The sequence below is a fragment of the Coturnix japonica genome, chromosome 2, assembly GCF_001577835.2.
Source record: "Coturnix japonica isolate 7356 chromosome 2, Coturnix japonica 2.1, whole genome shotgun sequence".
Classification (NCBI taxonomy): Eukaryota; Metazoa; Chordata; class Aves; order Galliformes; family Phasianidae; genus Coturnix; species Coturnix japonica.
In genome coordinates, this window is record NC_029517.1 from 115,665,958 (window position 1) to 115,691,356 (window position 25,399).

Consider the following 25,399-nt stretch of genomic DNA (forward strand, 5'->3'; position numbering starts at 1 on the left):
CAGACCTGTACTTGAATATGTCATAAAACATTTCTTCATCTAGGAGGGTGAAATGTGGAACAAGTAAAAAAAAAGAAAAGAAAAGAAAAGAAAACATTATTTTTAGGAGGAAGAGAATTTTAATTCAAAGCCATTTACAGCATCATTTCCTCCTTGAAGACAACCCGTGGATGATACCATTTACATTCCTGTTATGCTCTAATAACCCCCTACTGTTATAAAAATTCTTGTCTCATATTATCATATGAAAGTACAACTGAGTAAAAATGTAGCTCTCAGCACTTCAGACATGTATTATTACTGATTAAAAAATCGTTCTATGAAGAACAAACTTGATAAATCCTAGTGTCCTCCTTTGCCTGTTACCCATCCCCTCCCTTGATACATGAATTCAATTACCCTTCTTTCCCCTCTATAACTGTTCTTCACAAGTGGTATTTTCATTCCCACCTGTACCCCTCCAACATACCCATGGCACCTCCTGCTCCGCTGCGCATGCTCCAACTGGGAAAAAGGCAACATGTACAACTAATGGATGCAAGTAGTCAGTCTTCTGGCCAGTAAGTATAGGGGACATGTAACTCTGAAGGCTTTTTGTTACTGGTATGCATTAATACAAGTCTCTTTTAATCAGTTCCAGTCAATAGTTAGCATACAAATTTCTGATCTTGAATTCCAACTTTTACTTCCCATCCATTTTACTTTCAATGAGAGATAAAATACTTCATACCATAAATATGAATTTTATGTTTTATTACTGAAAATTACTTTCAAAGATGTACTTGTAGTGGGCTAAATTCTAATGTAAATTTAAAACGAGCATGCTCCTACCTCAAGACAGAATACAGGTATCACAGTTGTCTTACAACAGAAATTTCAGAAGTTCTTATGTAGATTGATGAAATGAAAATTAAGAACAATTTTTACCAGTAGCATTGAAAAGCATAGACGAAATTATCCAAAAGCTTACTTAATGTTTTGCTTCTTGTTAGAAAAGAAAGCTTATTTCATTTCAGATGAATCTAAATCATTTAGATTCACTTATGGGAAATTTTAGATTCATCAAGGAACCAACTACAGATATTCTAGGGTTTTTTTTCCTTTCAGCTGCCTTCCATCTACAACATGAAGATAGACATGATTTCCCTTGGTTATTTAAAGGTTGACCATGACAGTACTTTAGTTAAGTGGACAACAAAACTAAAGAAGTAAACCAAACTAGAAGAGCATACTTTTTTCATGTTTTCCCTTTTACTGTGCACCAAAACATGTAGTTCTTGTAAAATTTTGTTGGTTTCACAATACTACACCTTTCTTGACAGATCAGTCCCTCCTGTTTGATTTTTGTAGTTCTTTGAAATTTCTCTGCTTTATTTGCATCTCAGTACCAAAATGCTAAATGGTACTTAGTACCAACTGTTAAATTTCCAAGCAACACACAGGTTAGTTCAGTGAGAGACCTAAAGCCTGTTGGTTCACGCTGCCAACTGTGGTTGGAATTGAAAAGTGCTCAGTTGGGGTAACAGCCCAAGAATAGCCTCTTTATCCTGTCCATCCATATCAGATCCTTCTAGGATACAGAATAACCTGTCTTGTTTAATTTGGCATGACCAAAAGGGCAGACTGAGTACACTCCATGGGTGGTCCCTACTGAAGGGTTCCTTAACATAACACTGGCCTAAACCCTATGATCTGCTAAGGTCTCTAATCACCGAACAAGAACCCATTTTTTAATACAAAGAACCAGCTCTAAACTTCAGGAGGAAATTACTGTTTAGAAGTAACAAAGGAGGAATAAAACAGTGCTAGAGATATAAAAGGTGATACAGAAAAGATCACAAAATGGAGAAGAAATAAGGCAAGAGACATGCTCTTACATTTTCACAGCCATTCTGGTTTGAGACTGGGAGATAAAGCCATAAAACTTGCATTTCCTTTGAAACTTGAAGACTGACCTGTAGCAGCTGTGTTGCTGTAGCTCTTTGTTCAGGATTCTTCACTAAGCACTTCTTCACGAAATCTGTGAATTCATCAGACCAGAGCTCCGGCTTCCGAAAGGTTGGAGGGGGATTAGTAGGAATCATAAAAATAGCCTAGATAAAAAGCAAGAACAACAGAAAATTGAAACAAAGCACATCATCACAGTACCGAATTCAAGGAAATAAAGTGCTTTATCCACCTTTCTTATCAAGTTAAGAATCTGGAAGACAAATTTCAAGCAGGGTAGGATTTCCACTCAGACAGAGATTCAGGATGTAAATCCATCTGCTACTAATGTAGCTACTTCCCATTCTATTTTCTCTATTTAAACTGCATCTCATTGAGCACATCACCCTCTACGTTATCTATTACTGTTCATCAGTCTCAGGATATGATTTCTTTCAGAAATTCTCAGTAATGGTATTGCTTCTTCAAACAGATCCTGAAAAGTTTCTGTGAAAAGCACAGTTCACCTTCTCATCTCTTAGCTCCATTTAGTTTTATAGGAGAGCTGCTCAGAAGGGCTGGTGGGTCTATTACTTGCTGCTGCACGCTCTATTTGGCTGTAGTTTTTACCATTAGCACAGTATTAGTACCAGAAGCTTCAGACTGTGCTTGAAAAACAGAGAAAAAGGGAGAAAAAACTTCCAAAGATTTTATCCACAACTTCTTGAGAAGCTCGACTGCCCTCCAAAGCCTGTTTAACTTGTACAAAATCCTCATTCTAAATTTTTTTCATATGCTGAAGAGAAGCAGAAACCAGGCAGAACACTATAAGAACTCTGTAGTGCATTTTTAATGAAAAAATATTTCAGTATCAGATACTTCATTTTAAATCTAATATTTACAGAGCTTACTTTACTATCTAATGCTGTCTAATTCAAAAACTAGAGGATCAGAATATATCTTTTTTTTTTTTTTTTTAAATAAACTTTGGTGTATTTTACAGCAGCTTTATATTTTCAGTGGACAGCCTTGCCAAACTAACATGTGATCTCAGATTGGAGTAGTAGCTCTCTATTACCTTGTAATTGTCTTTAATTACTTACTTGCGATATAAAATTGTCAGTACAGGCGAAGTGCTTCTGGTAAAGGTGTGGCTAACAAATTCAGCTGCTCCTGTCCTTGAAAGTAATGACCTATCTGAACTCTGAACTGATGATTTTAATCTTATCTTTAGCTACTCTTAACAGCTAGCTCTGCAGTAGCTATTGAAAGCACACAGCCATAACAGAAAACCAGTAAGTTCTGTTTACATGGTATCAAAACATATACCTCCTATTTGACAATGAGCATTGACTTATGTCCCAGCACATAACCAAAGCTTAGCTCCGGAATTCTACCGAGCTCCAAAGTTCTGGAGAAATTATTTCCTTCTGCAAACTCTTTTGATCAACTACACAGCAGTGAAGAATCATAGCAAAGAACGGACATTTTTATAATTTACAAAGGACAATGAGAAGAAAGATGGAAACCATGAATCATTCTTTTACAGCAGACAATAAAAATTACAAAAGAAGATATTCTACAGCTACAGTCGAGATCCTAAAAACAAAGTCATGCTTTGTAAATTTGTTGGAAGTGACAACTTCAGAAATACATACATAAATACAAACACTACAGGTTTTTTTAGATCTTGGTATGTGACATGAGCTGTCATTATCTGAAAAGAATATATATATGGATTACACTACCATTTTTTTTAATGCAAGGCCATATTTAGTAACTAATTCCTTCTTCCAAATGTGCAGTCCAACTTGTGAATTATGTCACACACATTCTAGTGTGAACCTTTCTTTCCCATATGGAACAGGCTGTCCAGAGATGCTGTGGAGTCTCCTTCTCTGGAGATATCCAAAACCCACCTGGACACTTTCCTGTGCAACTTCCTGTAGAGAAACTGCTGTTGGACTGGACGATCTCCAGAAACCCCTTCCAGCCCCTACAATTCTGTGATCTCTCATCACTCCCTTCCGTTACTTAGCCTGAAATGCTGGAGGTTATATTCAAATCCATCTTGCCCCTTCACTACCTAATTTTGGCTTGCACTTTCCTATGCAAAATGTTAAGCTCCCTTTCACCTTCAAAGGAAGCCTATGATTTAACTTCCAGCTTCTTTTGTTTCCTTCCAAGAAACTTGCAAATCAACCACTGGAGAATTATAAACTTATTTCCAGATCACCAGGAATAAAACCAAAATTCTTATCTAACGGGAATTTATTCATCATTTTTTCTTCCATTTATTACCGAATACATCTTTTCTATCTCAACAGAACTCAGTCATTTTAAAATAAAACTAAGGCATTTCAATTACTGTTTTTCATGGCTGCCAAGATAGGACTTACTTACATTCTTCTTTCACCTTATGCTGTGTTTCCAACACCTATTAATGCCAATGGTTTTTGTTTGGTTTTATTTATTTTTGTTTAGAAAAAAAAACAACACACACACTACAAAGACAGTATTTGCAAACACTTAATGTATGCTACCACCCACCTAACTGCATGGGCTAAGCTGGCAGTGCCAACCAAAGGAAACATTCAGGGAAATGGTTCCACAGTCAAGGCTCTGGCCTACAAAGCAAGACACAGCGTTAATTCTTCTCTCTCACACCTTCAACATCACTTTCCACACTTCCCTGTGTATCTGAGACAGACTGGTACTCTCAGATCCAGCTGAGATGTTAGACTGAATGACTCCTAATCTTCAGTTTTAACTATTTAATCACTCTTTTATTCATAAATAAATGTCTAAGCTGGGAGATGTCAAAACTGAGGCCTGAGTGACCATGACAACTTAATCAGTGTTTATCTTTGCCTGCCTAACAGACAAACCATGCCCAATTTGTCCTAAACTGGCCTTTCCACATCTGAGCCTTGAGACCGACTCTGCTTTGCCTCACCTTTCACACAGTGCTCCGAGACAACTTCCACATCCCTGGGTGAAATCAGAAGCCACAGCAAACATGCTATCTACACAACTAAAGAATGGGGAGTGGCACTGAAGGTGTTATAGTAGAAATATAAACCACAAATTGCATCACCACGGGAAGCCTTCAGTAGCCATTTCTGAAGTGGACACTACACATACAGTCCAATAAATTCTACCATAACTGTTAACCAGTTTACTCTGAAAGGATATATCAGAACAATAACCAGCTGCTGTAGTCAAGCTCAATATTGAACAGAGGACCAAGCCTCAAACAAGAGCAAAATAGCAAGTCAACACAGAATTTGCTTTTTATGATGCTTAAAGGGACCAAAATTTTGGGTCCTATAATGAAGTTCTGGCTGCAATCATTTATTTCATGAAGATTCTCCCATCGACAATTTTTATTGGTGTGAAAATGTAATTAGATGAATTAGGAAATACCAAAAGAAAAATGATATCCTCATATACTGCATTTGGAATTTCCTAATCAGAAAGTCCTTGAGGCTCATTCCTCCTGTGAGTCAGGGTAATACCACAGCCCAAGAACACATTAAGTAATCAACAGTAACTCAGTTGAAGTCCTACTATATATATATATATTTATATATAAAGTATATATATATATATATATTTATATATATATATATATATATATATANTATATATATATATATTTATATATATATATATATATATATACTTTATATATATATATATAAAGCTCCATCACGTAGGTTCACGTAGGTTAAGTGACTTGTAATAAAGTATTTTGATTTCCTGATATTTAAGCATTAGTTGTCATTTGCTTAGTATAATGTATGTAACTGAAGGATACAGCAAAGATTGCAGTGATTTTATCATTTTTGTGCTGTGAAGTAGCACAGCCAGCATCTGCAGAAAACAGACTCAAAAATATTTTTATAGCCAGCAACATATTCATGAGTACACAATACTGTTTAAGGCTCAGAATGGGGTTATATATTGAATACTGCAACATATTATTGGCTTTAGAAACAGTGAATCAACTGAGAAAAAACATCTTGTTGGCTTCCAATTTAAGTTAAAGAATTTGCTTCCCCTCTTCAAGAGCCTTCGCAACAGCTACCGAAACATCACTTACTTATTTCTCACTGCCTAGGAATAAAACAACAGCATGAGGAAGAAGGTCAAGAAGACCAAGTACCAGGTCCTGCACCTTGGTCACAACTACTTCATGCACCACTGCAGGCTTGGGGCATTGTTATTTTAAAAACTCATGGAGGAAAAGGATCTGGAAGTGTTGGTCAACACTCAGCTCAACATGAGCTAACAGTGTGCCTTGGGGGACAAAAAGGCCAGTGGCACCCTGCCTTGTATCAGAAATAGTGCAGCCAGCAGGAGCAGCAACGTGACTGTCCCCCTGCACTTGGCACCAATGGAGCCACACCTTGAGTGCTATGTTCAGCTTTGGGCCTTTCCCTACAAGGAAGACACTGAGGCCCTGGAGTGTGTCCAGAGGAGGGCAATAAAGCTGTGAAGGTTCTGCAGCACAAAACCTATGGGTAGCTCCTGAGGCAATTAGGATTGGAGAAGAGGAGGCTCAGAGGAGACCTTGTTCTCTCTACAACTCCCTTACAGGAGGTTGTAGTGAGGTGGGGGTCAGTCTCTTCTTCAGTTAACCACAATAGGACAAGAAGTAATGGCCTCAAGTTGAACCAAGGGAGGTTCAAACTGGGAATGCGGAAGAACTCCTTCTCAGATTGAGTGGTTAGGCATTGGAACAGGCTGCCCAGGGAAATGGTGTTGTCACCATCCATGAAGGTGTTTAAGGAATGGGCACACTTGGTACTTAGGATTTAGTGGGCAATACTGGTGGTAGGTGGACAGTGGACTAGATGATCTTAGAGGTCTTTTCCAGCCACCTAACAGATAGATATCCAAGGAGATTTTCACCACCCAGTTATGATAAATCCCTAACTCGAATCTGAACATGCAATTCAAAGCATTTAGAAAGCTCATTTACCTTTCTGTGCGAAACATGATTTTCACCACAGTACCCTAGAGCAGTCTGTACTTTTTCTTCAGTCATGAACCATTTCTCTCGTGTGGTTATGTTTATTTTTTAGTTCTTGCACAAGCTGTTTTTTTCTTTCTTGCAATAGCGATGCTATTTACTAACCTCAGTGACAGCAGAGCAGCACAACTCAGAGATCAAGAACTATTCAAATCTAAACTGTACAACCAGTGGCCCATGCAGTAACACTTTCTTCATTTTCCTGAATAATTAATAATGAAGAATAATGAAGAACTCAGCTTGAAGATGCCAAGGCTCCTTCTCCTTCTCCCCCTTCAAGAAACACAGAGGGTTATGCAAGATTTAAGCTATCATTTATATCTGAATACTGGTTTATTGACCCTCTCATAAGCAGTTATTTAAGCAAGAGCAATAGACACCGGGAAGCCTGTCCCAGTGGCAATCCTAGGAGCAGACTTATCAGACCCTCTGGGAATACACTTCATAAGGTCATAAAGACAAGATAAGTCCTGGAAGGTCCAAAATGGGAGTAAATCTTGGAGGTTCAGCTCCATATATAAATCATATATATAACAGTAAATTATCTTACAGCTAATATTAATAATGAAGTATCAAAATAAAATGTTTTGAAATGCTATCTGAAAAAGAAAAACATCAGTTATATTCTTCCAAAAGCTAGGTCTGTAAATGCAGGGAAAGCAGTGCTCTCCTTCCACAATACTTGAAAAACTGATATCGCCAAATATTAAAAAGCATACACTCCTAGGGAAAAAATATATATATACACATTAGAATTCCAACATTAAGCAAAAACGTAAAGATTTCTACCAGTGCTCAGTCCAAAAGTCACTTTCTTCTCAGAGTTACCAGTGACAAACTGAAGAAGAAACTTGGAAGGTTGGGCTGTCACACTTGCCTGCCTCCCCAAGGTCCCAGAGAAGCATGAGTAGAATTCCACAGATAAGTGGAAATTAGTCTAGATATATTCTGGACAAACAATAACACTACCATTTTTTTCATCCTAATAATGGGAAGTGTATGTTTAACATTCAAAATATACATCTATTGTGCTCAATAGTACATTAACATCAGCCACTGATTAAATCGTGTGCACTGGAGTGCAAATGATATCCCAGTAATTTTAAGAAACAAAATGACAAATATCTCACATATTAACATCAGCAGCACTACCAAATACAAACGAGAAATGAAAACTTGGGAGGAGAAGGGAGCTCATGGGAAGAAAGAAAATAAATAAACACAACGCAGCTGTTAGCAGTGGTTTAACAGCATTCACTGGAATGGCTTCTCTGTAAAGATGACCTTTGCCGCTCAAAGCAAAGTATGATGCACTAGTGCACTTAAGATGTAAAGTAATAAAGTAATAAACACAGCAAAAAGATAGATAATGGACAGAATAATCACATGATTAACAGCAGAGATGGGTTACTGAAAGATAAGCCATATATATTGACCCGAAAATTTATTATTGGTAGTGAGTTCATAACATTTTGACAGCGTTACAATAGGTCAAGAATGTAAAGATACCAATCTCAAACATTTTGCAATAGCAAGTGCAATTGTATACACACTGAAGAGAAGCAACCTTCACCTTGTGAACATTATCACGCAACAGCTGCAGCTTGAGATTCACATTGAAGTTTATTCTTTCTACTTGATTTTGCTTTAAACAAGCACATTCATACAACTATTTTTTAAATGCCATGACCTGTCATAATTTTAAAGTCCCAGCATATCCTGAGACACATCCTGAAACTTGCATTGGCATACTTGAAAGGCAAAATTTATTGCTTTGGCCATTATTCAATTAGCAAGACAAAGAGCCAGTTCTCACTGTTAGCTCATCCAAAATGACAGAGCCATCTACACGTGTGTTCATTATTCAAATTCTTTTCTCTGCTGAGTAGTAAGAATCTTTATCAGCATGAACCCTTCACCAGAAATGCCCCCTTAATGTACTGCCAACTAACTCACTCATTTATCAAGGGTTGTTTATCGTAAGTTACCACTTGTACTATTCAAAGAGATCTGGAAGCACCTCAAAGTAGTTGATCAGGTTGTACACAAATTTTCTGTTACCTTACTTTGTTTGCTTAGTCTTCTCTCTCTCCCCCCAAGCCCAGCAGACAACTCCCCCTTTTGAGACAACTCACCACAATTAGGAGAAATGTTTGTGATGTTTGCCTGTATGTTTTTCAGCCATTATCTTTTAAAATGGCACAATTACAAGTTTTTCTCTATCCAGTTCAACAGGACTCAATTTACCCAAGCCAACCCTTCAGCAGAAAATACTCTTTACACCTCCTATTCACTGAACTCCGTCCTTCCATTTCCTTTCTTTTCAGAGATACAACATTAAATTCCCATTTTGTCTATGTTACAAACTCAGTGAAGTCAATGAAGTTGTAACAGAAGGAAGAGCAATCAAACTTTCAGCGTTCTCCTCCCCTCTGAAAGCTACGATAGAAAGTCTGCAAAGAAGGGCAATAAGCATCTTTTTAAAGCCTATATAAATGAAAAATAAAGCATCAAAATATCCATAATCTAATGAAGGCTTCTGCCTGTTCTTTTACTAAATTGGTTGGTTTGTTTGTTTGTTTTTAAATTAAACTCCACAATTTTCAAAGTGAAGACATTCACTGAAAAGTGAAAACAAAGATCACTCCAGGGTACTCAAGGTTTATTACTTAAACTTCTCCAGGCAGCTAGAAGTATCAAAAAGTTTTAAAAACAGAAATTAGATTAAAAATATATATACACACATCTAGCAAATGACTCTTATTTGCTAGAGTAACTAGCAAATAATCCAACATAAGTACAAGCCCATATGATTACTTAAGGTGTTATTAAAAAGATGTACTGAATGATCACATCACCAGTAATTACAAGTCCACACATCTTTACAGTATCCAAGGACATCAAAATTCACCATGTCTTACCAACACACAACAGTTTAAATGACCTGAAAGAAGCTGAAGAGCTGAGATACCACCCGTGACAGGACTGATAGTATCTCCAACAAATTCCAGATGAGAAACTCCAATGAGCCACAAACTCATTCATTACCATTCTGAAAAGTACACTCAGTCTCAACACTGACTGAGGAAAATACATTTAAGCAGAAGCAGAAGGAGAGGGGATGCATGCACATGTACTTGCTAAGATTGTTACAAGGGTGAGAAGGGGACAAAGTAAATCGGTATTAAACAAGCTCTCCCTAGATTGAAAGAAGCGTCTTACATAGTGGTTTCATGTTCTGACTCAATTTTTACATCACAAAGATTTGTAAAAGCAGGTATTTTTAAACACAGTTGCACAGGAGCAATTTTTCTTTTAACAATGTCAGGCAACAGCTGTTCTTTGTCAAAAAAAAAGTCAGAGAGATTCAGCCAGGCCTCCACTCCAGAAAACAAGGCAAGGCAATGTCCCAACAGAACCCTACAGCAAGATCAGTTAAAACAAAATGCCTCTCTCTTCAATTTATTCATGACGGCAGACCTTACTCAAGGACCAAGGCACTCATCACCTAGAAGATACTTCATAGCCACATCAGTATTCAAGAAAAGAGCAAGGAAACCTCATTAATACTGAGTACTTCTCTTGAATAAAAACATCTTAGAACCACCAAGGATGGAAAAAACCTCCAAGATCATCCAATCCAACTGTCCAGCAACCACTAGTATTTTACCCGCTATGCCATTTCCCTCAGTACATCTACACGTTTCTTGAACACCTTCAGGGATGGTGACTACACCACCTTCCTGGGCAGCCCATTCCAGTGCCTGATCACTCCTCTGGAGAAGAAATTTTCCTGATATCCAGCCTGAGCTTCCACTGGCACAGCTTGAGGTTGTCTATGCTATGACCTAAATCTCAAGTTTCACAGAATACGAGACATTCGGAAGGAGTACAGAACTTGAACAAGTACATTTTTTCAGCACTGAAATGTAACAGCTCTTTTTCTTATCGGTTACAAAACAAAGAAATTGTTCTGAAAGTGCATGTTACATGACTAAACACAGGAAATATTCTTTCAATTATTTTTGCTCTTCTTTTACTTACTTTAACAACTAATTCAGTAGTATTTTTAAATTCACAGATATAGTGGTGCATTGTCTACAGTGCAAGGCAATTATATTACCCAGACTATGAAACTTACTTTCCATCCAAGAAAACCACAACAATATAGCTTACTTTAATAATAAAATCTTTTCTTCTCACAGTATTTTCTACAGTTTCCCAGAAAATGAGACAGTGGTTACATCCAGAAATATATTAACATTCACTGAGACATGAAGTGGAAAAACTGCACATGCAATTATATTTACTAATAGAGGAGTCAAAAAGTGAGTAACTTATATCTGTGAGAAAAAGCTGCAGTAAAGTGGTTGGCCAGTAAATGTAAAACGTCTGCCATAACCACACACAGTAGTAATGACAAAAGAGATTCAAGAAATATGCAGTAGTTCTTCTTTGTTTAAGTCATGGTAGACCTCCAGCAGCAGTATTGTGTTCAGTTTTAGGCATCACGCTTTCTGTGAAACTGAAGCCAACTGAAGGTGCTCCAAAAAGGAGGAACTACAGGGCTCAAATACGTAAACCACAAAATTTAGAAGTTAAGATTGAATTGATTGGGATTGCTTAGACTAAGGAGAAAGTAACAATATTGTGAAACGTGTATCCAGCATGTTAAATGCAACTTCAAAAAGGGAGACAATATTCTTTAAGTGCCTAAAAAGAACAGAACAAACAGCTAATGTTCAGCAAAGGATAATCAGATTAGAGAGCAGGAGATATTTTGAAACAAATAACCCAAGGAATGATAGAATTTCTGTACAATCAGTACTTCTAATTACTTTCTCCCACTAAAACAGCTCCTCTGTCTTCAACTTTATGTGGATTACGTTAGGACTTCCATCTAACAAACAACACTTCAAGAAGTTACAGGTAACACAAAAGGAAGCAATAATTTAAACCAGCAGTGACACAACCACAAGAGAATCTTGCTAGAAGAATCACCTGCAAGGTGCGAATGTAAAACCTGCTCACTGGGCTCTCTGGAGGTGGTGCTGATAACAAGAGGATTGCAATGTTAGGTTGGCCAAGTACAGAAACAGAACCACCACAGCTAACACAAGAGGCATGAAACATGAACTTCACCCTTCACAAATGACAACAGAGAAACAAGCAATACAACTAAAACCAATCTCAAGTACAAGGAGAAATGATTCTCATTCATAAATGATTCATTCATTAGCAACATTCAAACTAAGAAAAGAAAATGAACTACAGTTCTATACAACTACTATAGAATGGCTCAGGTTTGGAAGGGATCATCTAGCTCCAAACTCCCTGCCATGGGTAGGACTGCCAACCACAAGATGAAGGCTGCCCAGATCGCCATCCTTCCTATCTTGAGCACCTCCAAGGACAAGGCATCCACAGCTAATCTGGGCAGCCTGTGCCAATGCCCCATCACCCCCTCTGTGAAAAACTTTCCCCTGATATCTAATCTAAATCTCTTTTTTAGTTTTAAACCATTCCCCCTTGTCCTATCGCTATCAGATCACTTAAAAAGTTTATTTCCCTCCTGTTTATAATTTTCCTTTAAATACTGGAAGGCTGCAATGAGGTCTCCCTGCAGTCTTCTTTTCTCCAAACTGAACAAACCAAGCTCCCTCAACCTGCCTTTGTAGGAGAGGTACTCCAGCCCCCTGATCATCATGGCCCTCCTCTGGAGGCCAGCATCCACCTAGTAGCCCTCCCTTTGAACGCACAAAACTGAATATGTGAATTTCTCTTTTTAAAAGATGACACTTAGAGGTAAAATGAACCCTGAGCCAAAGTTAGTTCCCCATATTTTCAGTTTTATTTATCAAACTGAAAAATCTCTCCAACTTTCTCTTTTCCTGTATGAGACCAAAATGATGAGATGTTCTGTTTGTATTACAATTACACTAATTCAATGCAGGTCACTTGCTTTTTACTGAGTCCAGATGACATTTAGTAAGCTAAACATTGGCCAATTATCTTTAAAAAAAAAAGTGTATGGGGGGGAGCTGACTGCCGCTGGGTAGGTCATACAGTGGCTACAGAATACAATTGCTTGAATTACATCTTGACTAAAATCAAATACAGAATCAGAGCTAAAAGCTATTCCTGCACACCTTCTTGATTTCTCACATTTGAATGTACTAACTTAAAAGCCATCTCTTTTTCCACCCTGAGGTGACAGGGAGGAAAAGACTCAACAGAAGTTTGTTGCTTCCACTTTCTCCACTCTTGTTTTTTAAACCATATTTTTAATATTCTAAGAACTACAAACAATGGAGTTTCCACTTTGTTTTTAATATCCCAAGTGGCTAACTAACCTTTTCAAGTCTGTTCAATTGAACTTAGCACAGTAAAAAAGAAAAACATAGCACTGAAGATTTACTGAACACTAAAAATAATAATGGTCTAAGCCTCTTCTATTTCTGCAATAACATTTGTACTCTTAAATCAACCTGAACTGCCATGTAATTAGCCATAGAATAACCTTTGCTGATAATGCACAGAAACTAGTTCCAGAGGGGTAGCAAAATCCTCCAGCTTATCTCCAAGAAGCAAATAAACAGTACGTCTTTGTAAATGTCTTAGTCATGATCAAGGGCTGAGATTTTTTTTTTCTGACAAAAATCACTAGCTTTCAAATAATTAAAATCTACAATTCTAAATAAAAAAACAAATTAGACCTATTGCAGCTGGCATAGATCTGTCAATGACGTTATTTCTACACATGTCTGGATTTGGTGTGCTCTATTTTTTCCAAAAGTTTTGTATTTCTGAAACAGAATTTATCAACTGTTAAAATAAAATGTAATATATCAAAACAGTAGCACAATTACAAGCTTATTCTATAATGCACTGAATTATGTTGTTTGTTATTATTTGTAATATCTTAAAGTGTTTCTGTCCATCTCCACTTCCTCTCCAAATGACCTACTCAGCTTTCAACAAACTTCACCCAATAGAGAAAACAGGACCAAAGTGTAATTCACATGAATTAGATCTCATTATTGATCTTCAAACATGGTCATTATCTTCACAAAGGTCTACACCCTAGGGGAATTATGCAGAATTCATGCAAATAAACTCCTTAGTCGCATGCACATGATGGCACTCTGAAGTACAGAGGAAGAAAAATATGTAAATATAATTGAAAATAATGCATATAATATAAAATATAGTGTAAAAAGTAAAATTTTGAAAAGAGAAGTAGATACAGACACAGAGATAAAAGATTTGTAGCAGAGTGAATTAACCTTATATCTAAATTTCTTTGCTGGAACCAAGTTTTAAATGAATCTGAAAGGAGAATATAAAAATAAAATAAAGAAAGAAAGCAGCAGGTACCTATCAAGATTCCTGAATTATTTAACCCTGAACAGTTTATTTCAGTACTTACAAGCTTTTCTAGGCTTGGTTCAGATCTGGGGTCAATGTTGCACTGCCTTGTTCAAACACTCTACTTATTAATCACATGTTCTAAACTTTTGTTAGGGTCTGCCTTAACCTTTTGCATTGTGTTCCATTCAAAGATGCTTATCATTGCTTCTGTAAGTGGCTGACATTAGGGAGGAAAAAATAGAAAATAAGCTCCATTACTGTAGGTGCACACAAAAATAATGTTTCAGCACAAAAGATTTAAGGAACAAAAATTCACCATTGGTGTTACTAGTAACTTTTCAGTTTAGCAATGTGGCTGTAGCATTCACTTAAGAATACAAACAACAGCAGCTTAGCAGCTTATTCCAAGATTAACAGAGGCAAAAAGATCTTTATAACCAAATAAAAACTAAATCATGCCTGATATATATATGCTGTTAGCTATAGGATGTGTGCGCTTCTGAAAAAACAGCTGGTTAACCTCCCTGCACAAGAAAACACTAAATTAATCCCAATAAAAGACTGCACCAGTAATAAGAAAATTGAGTGAACTGATTTCTACCTCTTGCAGATAAAGATCAAGATAAATTAGAATCCCAGTAAAATTTACAGATGGAAGCCAATGGCTACAAACTCAAAATAATTGCTGAGAGGTGCCACAGAGTGAGGCCAGAGGTCAAGGCTGGAAAGGACCTCAGGAAGTCACCTGGTCCAACTCCAGAGCAACCTGCCCAGGCCTGAATCCAGGCTGCTTTTGAAAATCCCAAAGGAGGAGATCCCACAGCCTCTCTGGGCAACCCGTGCCAGAAGCATCTGATATAGAACCACATTTACGTTGTCCCCGTAAATCACATTTCAGAAAGGCACACTGATCTATAACACCAGCAAATAGATGCAGAATGCAAGGCAGAGACTACCTTCCTGGTCTGAAAGAATAAGAGCAGAGTGAGGAAGTGAGGGAATACCTCAGGTATGCTTCAGCATAACTCTCAGCTGAATTGGGTTCCTATCGCTCAAATACAGCAGGAGTGAATTAAAACACTACTTCATAGGAAACTATAGAGAGAAAATTAACACGGGTGCTGAAAATCTTTAGATGAGGCCTGAATAAGTGAGATTTCTTATTTTGTATGGATTTCCATTGCATAAAGTCCTACTATACTTGCAGCCCAGAAAGCCAACTGCATCCTGGTCTGCATCAAAGAAGGGGTTACCAGCAGGGGGATGGAAGGGACCGTCCTCTACTCTGCTCTTGTGAGGCCCACCTGCAGTCGTCAAGGCCACACTGGATGGGGTCCTGGGCAGCCCAATCCAGTGACTGGCAACCATATCCATGGCAGGGCAATATAACTGGATGGGTTTTACAGCCCTTTCCAATTCAAGACACTCTCTCATTCTGTGATACTTTGGCAATTCCTTGATCTCAAAGGGCAACTCCTGAAACACTGTCCCAGACTAAAAACTGCCGGAAGCTGATCCTAAGAAATACTACACTACTGTATAAATCTGAGATGAAAAGATAAAAATGAGCCAGGTCCCAGCAGCTCCATATGGACTTGAACAACCTTTGACTTCTTGCATCCTTATTTTGACAATGTTCCTCTGATAAAAGAGATTGTTCTTGTTGGTCATACGTACATACAATGTTCTCAGGCCACAGAGGAGCAATTACATCAGAAGCTTTAGCTGCTGTTGATGAGATAGAAGTCAGCATTATCCTATGGATGTGAATTCCAGGTGCATGGTCCACTCATCTAGAACAAAGCAGTATGTGCATAGGTATACACTAGGAATCATCATATAATCTTGCATGAGGAGTACCGTAACTGTACAACAAATCTCTACATCCTTCTTAGTCCTTAAACTCTTCTGGAACAGTCTTCACTCTATCACTGCGCCACACTGAGTGAACAGGAACTCTCCTGGGCTGCAAACACAAAGGTTGCTCTGAAAATGATACCTCCTATTTAATTCCATGAAAACTACAACTGATTCAAAGAACACAACAACATTAATTGATAGAGCAAAATCTCAGCTACAAAACACTATTTTTCAACATAGTCACCACCATTAGCTATGCAATTTTGAAAGGGATGAAGAAGAGCCTGAAGGCAAGCTCAGAAAAATCTATACCTGTGGAACTGACCTGCTGATGCTACTGCTGAAAAAACACACCACCCACCACCTCACTGTGCTCCATATCCACTGTTTGGTCTCCATAAACTTTCAGCAAGTGTCAATGAATGTCAATGGGTGCCATATTTTTCACATGGACAAATTCAGTTCTACACTTTTGCTTCATACTCACTTCCATGTCAGATGCCACTTTGTCAGACTGCCCCTCTGCTGCTGTCTGTTGCATGGCGACAGCATGTAATGGCGTACTGGTGGGAGGGTTCAGCCTCTGCTCCCATATCACCAACCTCTACCTCTGACTCCATGGGCCAATATGATAAAACAGGAGGCACTACTTTCAGAGCAGCTCTCATAATACATATAATATAGTTCACGTATGTAAGTAGCAAAACTTATTTTGATCTTTAATATTTTTTATTAAGGGAAAGGGAAGGGGAAGAGACAGCAACAGAAACACAGAACTAGTGGGATATGTGACCTTGGTTTTGTAAAAACAGTGCATCAGTATCTGCTTTGATGTTTGTGGTTGCAATTCTCTGTGAATTCTCGAAGTACTCATCAGTTATTTTTGATGTAATTTTACTTTACCTCTGCTTCACTCCTAAAAACAGTTCACAAATGTGTGTACAGCCCAAAAGCAATGACAGCAATAAGGTATGATTGTGAAGTCCAGAACATTTTTTTCTGGTAAGATAAAGCTTATAAACGCAAAGAAACAGAGATTTTTTAGTTGAGCTTCTGATTGCAACTCTATACACTCCATGCCTGTTCTAAGTAATGATTCAAAACCTGCACAGCACACTCCAGCAGGTCCTTCTGCAGCCATAGCCCCAGCCAGAACCACGGCCCCAACAAACCACATGTTTTGGCAAGTTATCTTTGTCCATAAATGGATGTGCACACTGAAGATGGGAACAAACCTTCTTTAGTTGAATGGAACGCAAAAACTTAGCAAGGAATGCCTCAAGGGAGATCAAACAAGTTATCCAACCAGAATAAAGAGCATTAACTGAAAACAAAGATGATGCAGAAACAATTTCACTTATGCCAGCATTCACTAGAAGCATTAGCAAACCCTGAAGACAATCCTAAATCAACTAACATGTAAGAAGAAAGGGAAATATGAGATGGTCCTACTCTTCCTCTACGTGCAGAGAGCTAAAAAGAACCTGCCTGTTCCAGAATGCTAAGTTGTAATGCCTCACTGGGTTAGACTGATAAAAGCACTAATCACCACTTAAAGTATAACCATGCAAAGGTGAAAAGCCAGACAGACAGTTCAGTTGCTTGAACTGAAGATCAAGCTCAAATTAAACTAAAATGTTGATTTTCTGAACAACAGCAGAAGCTTTACATGCATGTAACTGACACAGCTGAACAGGACTAAATCCATACAGAGATTTGATGTTTGTAGTTGTATTTTTTTTTTCATATGACTATATCCAATAAGTGGAAGTCAAAGTTTCCAAGTTTCCAAGTGAATTTGTTGAGTAGTACAGATAACTACAGACTGATGGACCAGGAGCTCTGATGAAATCTGCTCCAAAGGAAATATGTGGCATCCAATTAATGCTGGAATTGCAGAACTACCACATAAACAACAAACATTTTCTACACACTGGCTCAGCATTCCTGAGGCATCCATCCTCAGCAATAAAACTTACAGACCCTCCGTTTAGATGGAGATTTAAGTTAATCACAGCTGCTAGGCACAAACGTTTGTTAAAAGCTACCCAAAACAGCACAGTTGTGGTCAGTAACAGAACAGTATGCAAGCTGTTGAACAAATAATGTTTTCAGGGTGTTGGTAAACACAGAGATTAAGAAAAACAATTGAAAAGATCTGCAACTCTTTGCCGATCTATAAATTTTTAGCTGTAATGGGACATCTGATACTGTCACTGTAAATACAATATTAAGAAGCACTATGGGTATTATATATATATATATATATACATATAATCCATATACACACACGTATATATGTGTGTGTACATGTGTGTACATATATACAGGTATAAGTTTTTCAGACTCACTTGTCTGTCTCTAGATAAGACTTACACACACTGCCCTACTAAGGCTATTCTTATCTGAGCTGAAGCATAATCCTTAAGTATGTAAACACAAGGTAAGAAATGGTGAGTTCTTAAAGTGTATCAGTTACATCATGTCCCCCACTCATGCACACATTCTGACCATACAGCAACTGTTCTGTTCATGTTTTGGTTTCTTTTTTATTAGGAAGTTGGTGTCAGCAACAAAAGAATGCTGAAACATACAGCTGTACAATCTGAAAGCAGAGGTTCCTGCAGCAAAGAAGATCACTGGATTAAACAAGGAATAGCATTCAAATGTGTGTACATACTACAACTACTTTCAAACACATTAAGAAAGAATGTGTGTGAAACAGCACAGCAGACCTAGAAGGACCTTTGCAAAGCATCCAATACTCTGACTACCTTTTCTCTCCTACAGGCCAGAAAGTTCCCCTTTGCAAAGCCAAATCAACAGGCGACAGGAGAAGAAAGGAGGAAAATCACTGTGAGAAAAGGGAGAAGGCCAGAAGCTCTGAGCAGATCACGCCTGACCTTAATGACACAGAATGCTCATCAAATTCTACTGCAGGACCAGCCAAATTTTGGTCCAGGCATTACTTTGGTTCCAAATGGGGTGTTCCAAAGGCCTTGCCAAAGGACAGGGAATCTTATTTTGAGCATCAGTGTTCTGTGCTTTAAAAATATTGATTAAAAGTCAAAAGCTAAACATACACTTAAGAATTTTTATAACAGTAAGTCACCTTCAATTCCATAATGAATACTCAACCTGTTTCTGTAATTACATTATAAATATTCTTAATGATGAACTCAAGAAGTGATTACAAGCTTCAAACTTATCTTAGACATTTGTCATTTCCATAAAGAACAGCGTACAAAAAATACCCATATTGCCTTCGCAGCCACTCAGCATTAGATTTCTCTGCCATTTGGATTTAATAACACCTCATACATATAAATGACTCTCTAAAGGAAGGAAAAGCCATCTTTGGTTGACTATCATTTGAATGGTTATTTGAGCCCAGTAATCACACAATTCTTTCAAATTCTTATCATATTACCAATATTTTATTGGAACCAGATGTCAGCAGCACAACTCAGTCAGAATTATTGAACTTTTCTTTTACTTTCATAACAAATTAGCCAATGCCCAGTTGATGCATCTGAAAAAAATTACAGAATCGCGAGCCTTAAGGCCAAGCACTGGGTGTCATAATTTAAACCATCACCACTGAAATGCAAAGGCACGAGAAACATAACGTATCACTTTGTAGAACAAATTTCTCTCACAGAAGATGAACATTATTTGTGAATAAATCCTGAACAGCAACCAATAGCTAACATTTCAATGTCAAAAGCCAAGCAGAGTTCTAACAAACTTAATACAAGATTCCTCGAATGTTTAGAAACAAGCACAGAAACACAAATACATGACTAAAAACAAAAAGACTCCTGCCATTTGCTATTAGAAATGGAGGAGCCCTCCTACTCACTGACAAATTAGAAAATGTAATTGAAAACATACATATTTAACACTGGAGTTATCTTTGATGGACACTTAAAAATTCCACAGCATGCCGCCATGCCTCTTCTAACAATTGTTATGAGTTAACTGGGTTACAAATGCAACACAATAGATTTTTTCCTTCCATTAACAGCAAACATTAACTTCATGGAAAACAAATTTCATTGACGGCTGAGAGAAAACTGAGCCAACCATATTTTTAATGTCTGAATTTAGGTACGTAATCACAGTACCATACTAAGTGGACTACTGAGCAGCAGCAGCAAACGAATGCACCTGAAGGATGTGGACAGTCATTAGTGACTTATGAAAGTGAACTCTAAACACAACTGGCTTTATCCATAATAAAAGGATAAAGTAACAAGGCTCAAGAATGAATCTACAAAAAGACAGTCAGTGACAAAAAGTAGCCCCAAAAATCCAAAATGTGCTATAATAAAATCTGTGTTTATAAGGATTATCAGAGATATAACATCAGGAATGTCATGTGATATTCGTACAACATAATTTGCTGAAGACAAAGCAAGCCTAACAGAAGCTGAATACGCCTCTTTAATTCGCCTGTGAACCACAAGCTTAGAAGTAATGATCCGAGGGGTTAGTCCATCTACCAGCAATACACAGCACTTTCAAGAGGCACACAAAGCAGAAGCTGACACTTTTCATGCGAATGGATGCTTGTAACTGCAGCATTTTTTCAGATCACAGACAATACAGCACAAATCTAGCGTGAAAGGGCAACAGGCTGCTTTGACCTCTCTTGCATAATTCAAAGTCTGCAAGAAACAGTACAGAAGGAGACCTGATGAGAACAGCTTTCCTGAACAGTGAAAAATAGGCTGTCACTTAAATGCTATGCATAATTCAGAAATAAAGGGTGGGATTAAATTTACATTGCAAGAATGTAGTTAACCTCCTCCTATTTTCTATGATGGGACAAAAAAATGGGACTTTTAGTCAAAATGATTGAGGCCTCTCAAAAGAGAAGTGCTTCTTCCCAAGGTTTTTAGGGTTTTCCACCTCTCTATCCACCTACGAGGAGAGGCTGAGGAAGCTGGGGCTGTTTAGTCTGGGGAAAAGGAGGCTGAGGGGAGACCTTATCGCCCTCTTCCAGTACCTGAAAGGTCCTTACAGTGAGAGTGGGGCAGGTCTCTTCTCACTAGTGACAAGTGACAGGACGAGGGGAAATGGCCTCAAGTTGTGCCAGGGCAAGTTTAGGTTGGATATTAGGAAGAACTTCTTTACAGAAAGGGTAGTTAGGTACTGGAATAGGCTCCCCAGAGAGGTGGTTGAGTCACCATCCCTGGATGTGTTTAAGAGCCGTTTGGATGTGGTGCTCAGGGATATGATTTAGTGTAGGGTTGTTAGAGTTAGGGTACTGGTTAGGCTGCGGTTGGACTTGATGATCTTCAAGGTCTTTTCCAACCTGGGTAATTCTATGATTCTATGATTCTAATCCTTTGAATATCATAAATACAAGGAAGTAAACTTTCCCTTCGTTTAGGAATCAGTACCAGTGAGAGCTCAGGTACACCAAGCACAACATACAGTCATTTGGGTACCTCTATCAACATTTTAAAATACTAATTTAAAAACCTGTAAGTATTTCAAGACAAAGCCAGGCCTGCTTCTTGGAAGCAGTTTCTCCACACAACCTCCAACTTCTGGCCTTTATGCACATGGCCTTAGCACAAAGAACATCATTACCGCATCCCATAAGGAGCATTCCTGTTGAAACAGGTGACTATTAAAACACATGCAAATTAATTTCCCGATAAATACTGGCTGGGCTTCCTGCTACTTGCGGCTCCAATAATGTAAATGTTCATTGCACATGAAATGAAAGAAACTCACCAACAAAAAAGACAACGATCAAAAACAGAAAGAAAAAAAGAAGAAGAAATAGCAGCCTGGGCAACCTGATCTAGTGGGTGGCAACCCTGCCCATGGGCAGGGGATTGGAAGTTACCTTAATGGTAACTTCAGAGCCAAGTCATTCTGTGTTTTTTTATTTCCATCTCTACCGACAGCTCCATGTTACGGTACCAGCCCTTCCCAGGTACTGGGAACTATCATAAGGGCCATCATGTTGCCTAGAATTAATTCAGAATCCAACCCCACTACAATATTCTTCTCTTAGATCCCTTTGCAAACTATTTTAAATTCCAGGGGGAGAATAAAATACACAACACACTCAAAACTTCCCATCTGTTTCTGTAATTCTCACAAATCAGAAGTTGTCTTGCTAGTTCTTACTTGCTCCACTAGAAGACTTTTACCATCGTCAGGCTGGCGTGACATTTAGGAATACTTTGCAGTAGGACTTCTGTTAGTAGAGCTCTTCAGGTAAGCAAAAAACAATAAGCCATGTTTCTATGAGTTAATTCACTTTTGCTCTCTAAAACATGGAATAATGCATAAAACCCATACCGCATTAAGATACGTATGGCATTCCAAACACCCCGATCATCATCAATGTAAATTCTCAGACATGGCAAAGAGACAAAAAGAAAGCAGCAATCTGGAGGCGACATTTGTATTGGCTTACATTCTTTCCTAGCAGAATGTCAATGATGACAACTTACATCTGGAACATGAGCTTGGATCCATACAGCCTTGAAGACAGACCACATTAGCTAACAGATGCAACCTTTTACTATACTTTATGCAGGTAGACAACACAGCTTTCTGTGCTGGGGTACTATTCAATGTACTTCCTATGCAGTCTCTTTATGAATTTTTAAACTAACATTAAAAAAACCCTGCCAATAGTAGCAAAAAATTTAATATAAAAATAAAAACCTGCATCCCCAATCATTAGAATTAGTTCACAGACTACTGACCTCATGCTCAAGCTCTACTTTCAGTAAAATGAAAGAATGAAATCAAAATTTCAGGCTGGTTTCATTCTTCTCCGAAACCAGGGTGGTCCATGGGCAATTTCTGATAGCACTGCTGTTGCCAGGGAAACAAAATGAAAACAGGTGCCATCAATACAAATTAAAGATTTAGATCTGTTTCAAACTACCTTACAACAACATTTCCATAAACTTTTTAACTGATACTACTACAACTTTGACAATGTTTTAGAACAAGAAATAGATTCTAAGTTGTCTTTAGACCATCAAGTTTTAACTGAAACAAATTTAGTCTGATTGGCAACCTTTCCTTTCAAATAAATTTCTTACATTTATTATGCATCTTCCTCTTTAAAAGTTACTGAGTGTATGTTTTAAGGCAATATAATACCAAGACAGAAACAAGGTACATACAATTTTAATAAGATTTTTGAAATAATTTTCAAATAAGAATTTGAAATTTTACCCTCCTTTCAATCTAGGCCATTTTTAGACTGTGATATTTTTAAAACCAAGCAAACAATCAGTATAAACTTAAACTGCTTAAAAACCTTATGCTGAGTAGCATTAGAAGCTTAATATTCTCCTCATAATCTGATTGTGGTTTTCTCCCACATGAGTCAAAATCAAGTGAATGTCCCTCCAGCCAAAACCCAAGTAAACACACTTTTGCTTTTTAAATGTGTAATAATGCACTAAGACTTCGGCAATATTCTGGTCAAGTCTCCTCAAGTCTACTAACATCATAGGCAGAAAACGTGCCAAAGTCTATGAAAAAGAATGAACATATCATTCACTTCAATAAAGCAGCACTGATTCAAGATGCCAATAAACTTACTATTTACTTAGTTCTTTTGGAGGCTTAACAAGACACTTGTCAAAACCAAAAACCCAAATAGACCAACTTCAGTTAAAGGCAATACACAAATTCCCTCTTCTTCAATAAAGCTTGCTGCCAGACCTGCAAATAAAAAGTTCACCTTGTATATTCTGTGTTAATCGTGGAACTTGAAAGATGATGGAAATGGGCCTGGATTCATCTGCAGTAAATACATGTACAGCTACTCCTTTAAAGTTCTGAAATCTGTTGTATGTTTTACAATAATCCTGCAGGGTGTTGTAGAATTTTTAGTAAAGAATTATGAGTTCTCCTAAGTCTGTGCATAAATACCTCACAGAAGTCCATATTGCAAGGCAAAAATAAATAGAATAAAATCAGCACACAATTACACGTACAAATGATTGTAAAGGCTTTTTCAAATAAGAATGTCCATAAAGTTAATTAATAAAAAACCATCACGTAACATTCAAATTGTGATTTTATTTTCAGCACGTTTTAATGATTTACTACTGGTTGCTTACTTCAAAAAATTTTTCCTTGACATCTTCAAGTTGCCAAACAGTTTCGCTTTGCACTTTGATCTGTGTTTACATCTTTCCTAACATCACAAATGAGCAGACCTGTGGTGATTTAAAACTTCTGAATGAACTTTTAGGTGGAAGGTTCTTTTGTTTTTGTTTGTATATTTCTAACTTTCCTCCAGGGAGAAAGCAGCCAGCCCAGTAGCAGAGGATAAAATTAACCCATGCTTTCCTAGGCTTCATTGAATATATTCCTGGCATTACCCACAAAACAGTTCTATTAAAGTCTTCAACAATTCTCACAGAAGTAGTGCCGGATCCAATGCTAGCTGAAGTCATCAAGAAACCTTCAGCCCATTTCATGGCTTCATTCAGCCTCCATTTACTGTTCCCCTGCCTTTGAAAAATAATATTCATTCCCATGTCAAATGTTTCCCTATTAAAGTACCTCACAAATAACATAGTTGTACCATAGTATGGTCCTTTCTTCAGATTAACGCTTCTAAGAATTTGAATAATACACAAAAGATACACAGCGTTACATGAAAGCAACCAACATCCAACTTCCCTTACAGTTATTTTAAAGTTTCAAGCTAACTCACTTGTGTGTAATTATGAAATTACTATACTGATCCTCCACTTACTTTGAAAGTGATTAATCAAAGTCAGAGAAAACCAACCATCAACTGAAGTATGTTTCAAATTTCCTATTCAGGGATAAGTCTAAAAAGACGAACCAATTTAATTTTAATTAAATCCTCATTTAGAAGCATGAAATAAATGTTTTCCATTTAATTCAAATTAAACTCCAGTTCCAGTCCAAATTTCAAATATTCTTTGTTTCTGCTACTTTATTACACATGACAGATTAACATTTCCTTTTCTTTTTGCGCACACATGCAACCAACAAACTTGATTTCATTAAAAAAAAAAAAAAAAAAAAAAGCATGGGTACTTTTAACAATAATAAACATATTATTTATTCTGCCCAAATGATTTTATTGCTGCGAAGAGGAAAAGGTGCATCTTCCAAACCATGGTGAAACATTTATGTTGAACTCTACAACCACACATACTTTTAATTGCACTT

The 25,399-nt window shown here is 37.5% G+C and overlaps 1 protein-coding gene across 1 annotated transcript in view; it reads right to left on the reverse strand.

The window, feature by feature from the left end:
- Nucleotides 1–25,399, reverse strand: part of STK3 (serine/threonine kinase 3) — a 113,019-nt gene that overhangs the window by 62,543 nt on the left and 25,077 nt on the right. The window contains exon 7 of the mRNA XM_015856118.2: nt 1,956–2,093. Coding sequence (XP_015711604.1) covers nt 1,956–2,093 — 138 coding nt within the window. The remainder of the gene's footprint in view (nt 1–1,955; nt 2,094–25,399) is intronic.